This window comes from Plectropomus leopardus, unplaced genomic scaffold (assembly GCF_008729295.1).
Source record: "Plectropomus leopardus isolate mb unplaced genomic scaffold, YSFRI_Pleo_2.0 unplaced_scaffold28800, whole genome shotgun sequence".
In the NCBI taxonomy this organism is placed as follows: domain Eukaryota; kingdom Metazoa; phylum Chordata; class Actinopteri; order Perciformes; family Serranidae; genus Plectropomus; species Plectropomus leopardus.
Window position 1 is genome coordinate 1 of NW_024631380.1, and position 4,038 is coordinate 4,038.

General features: G+C 44.1%; 1 protein-coding gene across 1 annotated transcript; it reads left to right on the forward strand.

The window, feature by feature from the left end:
- The first annotated feature begins 362 nt into the window (after positions 1 to 362).
- LOC121938196 (proline-rich receptor-like protein kinase PERK10) lies at positions 363 to 2,688 on the forward strand. The gene is made up of 2 exons (XM_042481471.1): positions 363 to 1,053; positions 1,770 to 2,688. The coding sequence occupies exons 1-2, from the start codon at positions 526 to 528 to the stop codon at positions 2,346 to 2,348; spliced, it is 1,107 nt and encodes a 368-aa protein (XP_042337405.1). The 5' UTR covers positions 363 to 525; the 3' UTR covers positions 2,349 to 2,688.
- Positions 2,689 to 4,038: the final 1,350 nt, after the last annotated feature.

Sequence of the window (4,038 nt, forward strand, 5' to 3'; positions counted from 1 at the left end):
AACTTCCAGCACTCATAGCGGCCACTATTTTGGTTAGTTGCACAGTTTGTAAGTTATTCTGTAATATTTCTGCTATGCATTAAATATAATTTGAAATATCCTTAAATATCAGGGGCCATCAGTTTACTCAATAACAGAAAAGGGGTCCATTAAGGACAAAGGTTGGGAACCACTGTTTAATCCAAACATTTGGGGTTTGCTTGCAAAAGTCTGCGTGAAAATCATTTTCTTATGATACCACAGACTGTCATAATTATGGATAATTTGCACAGAACCATGTGGTATTTATAATTATGCTTTTGGAACAAGTTGATGATTTGTATCAAGCTTTGCACTGATGATTTTTCTTTGTTGTTGTTTTTGTTTGAACTTACATTGGCTGTTGCTTTCTAATTGGCCAATAAGGATACCAATCCAATACCATTACCACCCCCCAGGAGAGAGAGTTTCCATTTCTCACCCACAGGCACTAATCCACCAGACTACAGCTCCCTTGTTGCCCTGGCTAATGATTTTAGCCCTGGAATGCTAACATTCACGCAGAATGAGAAAGCTGTTTTGAAAGAGTCCTACACTATTAGTAGCAAATCTTCTTACTCCTACTCAGAGACCAATGCAAACTCAGTCCAGCAGACACACCAGTCCACTGTATCCAATGATATTAGCAACTGTAATGCATCTGCCACCACTAATACACAGGCCCAGGAGCGTAAAGTGTCTTCCCTTAAAATAACCCCTGTCACCATCCCTGACCCCCCGGATCACAGCAACTCTTACCTTGACTTTCAACCTAAGACCCAGTCCACAGGTTCCCCTCCACCCACTTCCCCACCTCCACAAAGAGGTCCCCCCTTGTCTCAGCCCCTGACCCAGGCAGCCTCACCTTCTGTCCACTTGGGCCCCGAGAAGCATCCAGAGCGTCAAAACAGCACAGTGGAGCTCAAGGTCCCAGATCGAGCCTCAAATCAAACCCCAAGTCCAGCTTCAGCCCAGGTGGAGATAACAAAGGCTCCTCCCGCGATTCCACCACGACCTTCTCCTGCAGAGCTGTTGGTACATAACTGACTACATACTGTGACAACAGAACAAGAGAGAGCAATGACTGTGTGCATTTCAAGGTGGTTTTTGTCTTAGTGACATCAAGTGTGATAAAAGGATAACACACTGGTTGCGTAACATCAATTGACACCCACTCACACTAAACGTGCCGTATGAACAGAAGAAGTACTCAGATACTGTAGCCTGGTCAAATGAGGCCAGATGTGATAAAGTTGCTGTTTTTCTGGTGTCTCGATGCATACAAACACTGGGAAGTCTGACAATGGGGTTCCTTGAGGCAGCTATTGGTTGGCCTTAAATAAATAAAAAAGAATTGCAGGTGTTTTGATGCACGCCATCTGCTGCCTGTGTGTGTTGCCCTTTAGTCTTGGTGCTGCCATCCAACCAACCAAACTAAAAGTGGTTCTACATGTGTGAACTCATACTGTATGTGTGATAACCAAGTGTTTTATTTATTTTTTGCCAGTCTGTAAGCTGTATTTGCTGCCTTCCACAGTGTTTGAACTAACAGAGCCTCTTTAGTTCACAGCATTAATCATGTTTCAGAAGGTGATGCTGCCACCACATGAGTGTGATTTCACAGCAGCATTTCACCCTCTGTTTGGCTCCTTCCACACATCCTTTGTGACAACGTGGCTAATGAGTGATGTCACTAAGCACTCTCCTCCTTTCCTCCTTTTCCAATCAACTCCCTCTCCCTTCAACACCAGGGGCCTCCATCCCCCGACCCCACAGCACGGCACTCCCCCTATCGCTGCCACAGCTCAGATTCACTCGACTACCTGCCTGGCCTAATGCCCAAGGCTCTATCGCCAACCCCGTATGTTCCTAGCGGAGCCGGTGCAGTCAGCAGGCCGAGCCTTACCACAATCAGCAGTGTGAGCATCAGTGGCTACGTGTCACCCTCGGCTTCCCCTGTGACGGTGTCAGCTCTCAGCCACTACTCGTCATCCACGGCGGGTCTGCTGGACGAGCTGCAGATCTGTAGCCTGGACTCACCTGGCGCCTCACCCACGCCATCGCCCACCCTCAGCCATGTCTCTACCTACACATCCACTGCTGGCCCCGATGATGTGCTAACAACCTTTGCGGCCTCCACTGCTGCTGCAGCCACTGTCACTAACGTAATTATCCCAACAAGTCACCGCTGTAACACACATCATTACCAAAAACGAATGGTTCCCTGCTCCCACTCATTTGGATGGCTGAACCAAACCTTTACAAAATGTGTCATTACTACCGATTTTTACCTTTTACTAACCATCAACTACAACCTAATGATCCCTTAATATGTTAATGTGTTTGTACTCTTTAGAGCTCTATGTGCTCGTCTTTGTTTACGTGCTTGTCTTTGTTTCTCTGTTATGCCTTTTTTGCAATCCAGTGCAATTATGTCTCTTAAGGCCAGTTCATATCAAAAATTCACGACAAGACAAAACCATTGTTTAGAGATGTTGTAGCAGGGTGAAGTTGGATGCTGTTGGCTGCAAGTCTTATAATGTAACATGTGTGAAAACAGTCGTATGTGTCATGTCAGCTCGTTATGTTCCGCTGGAGATAGATGTAAGGGGCTCTCTCATAGAGTCAGTCCCTCCAGGACGTTGCGATGTTGGAATCCCAACAATTAGTGCAAATTCAGACGATCCCATAAATTCTACATGACCTTGCAAGTGTGTCCAATCACTGGAACTTTACCACAAATTTGACTGTTTAAAATAGATAAAATCTCATTTCATTGTAGAGCTGTTTGAAGTGTATTGCTTCGTTCCGCTCCCCTATCTCTCTCTCTTTCTGTTTATCATGCGACAGCTGCTGCAGGACCAGAGCTCTGTGTGGGACAGAGACACATGGTGACAGGGCTAACTGTAAGCATCACACAGTTAAGGTTACCCAACAGTTATTAACAGGTTTAACAACAGAGGCGAGGCGTTTGAGTGTTGGTGTGAGATTAACAGGTCATGTGTGATGTTCACAGTGGATTCAAGGAGTCTTACGAAGCTGCAATTTTTGATGAGTAGAGATGAGATCACATTGCGCTGCGTTAGCTCACGCTAACCAGACAGTAAAAGCAGGAGGAAGGCAACTCATGGAGACTACCTTTTCTGCTGCATTGACAGCTGATTGTCTGCGATCAGCTGTTGCTACCCCCCACACTCACAAATATATTCAAATTCTTTGGAAAACACTAAATTCCTCATAATAATAATGTGTGAATTCAAGACCGCATTGCAAAAAAAAAAAAGAACAAAATGTATATAAACATCGCAACATGCATCACAATGTTTTAGAAGAGCTGCCATAACACATTTCAGGCCCCAGCAAGCCCAAATACAGCTTTTGATACTAGGGTGACTGATAACGTGGGACATCTTGCGATACATTTCTATGTGCACCTTGCTTTAGCAGTTGCAACAAGATTAATATTGACATGGAATCACCATTTTGTCAGAACAACATCTGACATTGGCTTCTTCTTAGCCAAGTATTAGCTTTGTGCCTGTTATGCCAATCAAAGTTATATTATGCTGCCACTAGGGCTGGGTATTGTTTGATGATGATACCAATAGAATGCTGCATTTGATTTCTTGTTTTTAACTTTATTTGATACCCATCATGTGAATGGAAGCATTCCCAGAAAATGCAATCAGATGTCAGTTGTGTAGAATTGTCATACATACTAAGGTTTAGCGGCATCTTGGCACGCTGAACTGCCAGCTCTGTCAAATTGACTTCGCCACACCACAGACTATATGGGTTTAAACTGCTGTGGTAGTGGGCCAATCACATTTCACCTGAAACTGAAGAACCCTTGCAGTGATTGACTGTGAGCAAACCTTTACAAATGGTCTTTTTTTTTTTGATCTGGCAACGAAAAGAATTGAATGTAGGTATCATTTAACTGGAAAACTATGGAGAAGACCTGGTTTATTTCGATACCTTAAAGGTATCAAGGACTGATGACCTAATTGCTACTGTTTA

Coding starts and splice junctions, on each gene's coding strand:
- LOC121938196 (XM_042481471.1), top strand. CDS start 526: ATGCTAACATTCACGCAGAATGAGAAAGCTGTTTTGAAAGAGTCCTAC. Junction 1,054..1,769: donor CTTCTCCTGCAGAGCTGTTG/GTACATAACTGA, acceptor CTTCAACACCAG/GGGCCTCCATCCCCCGACCC.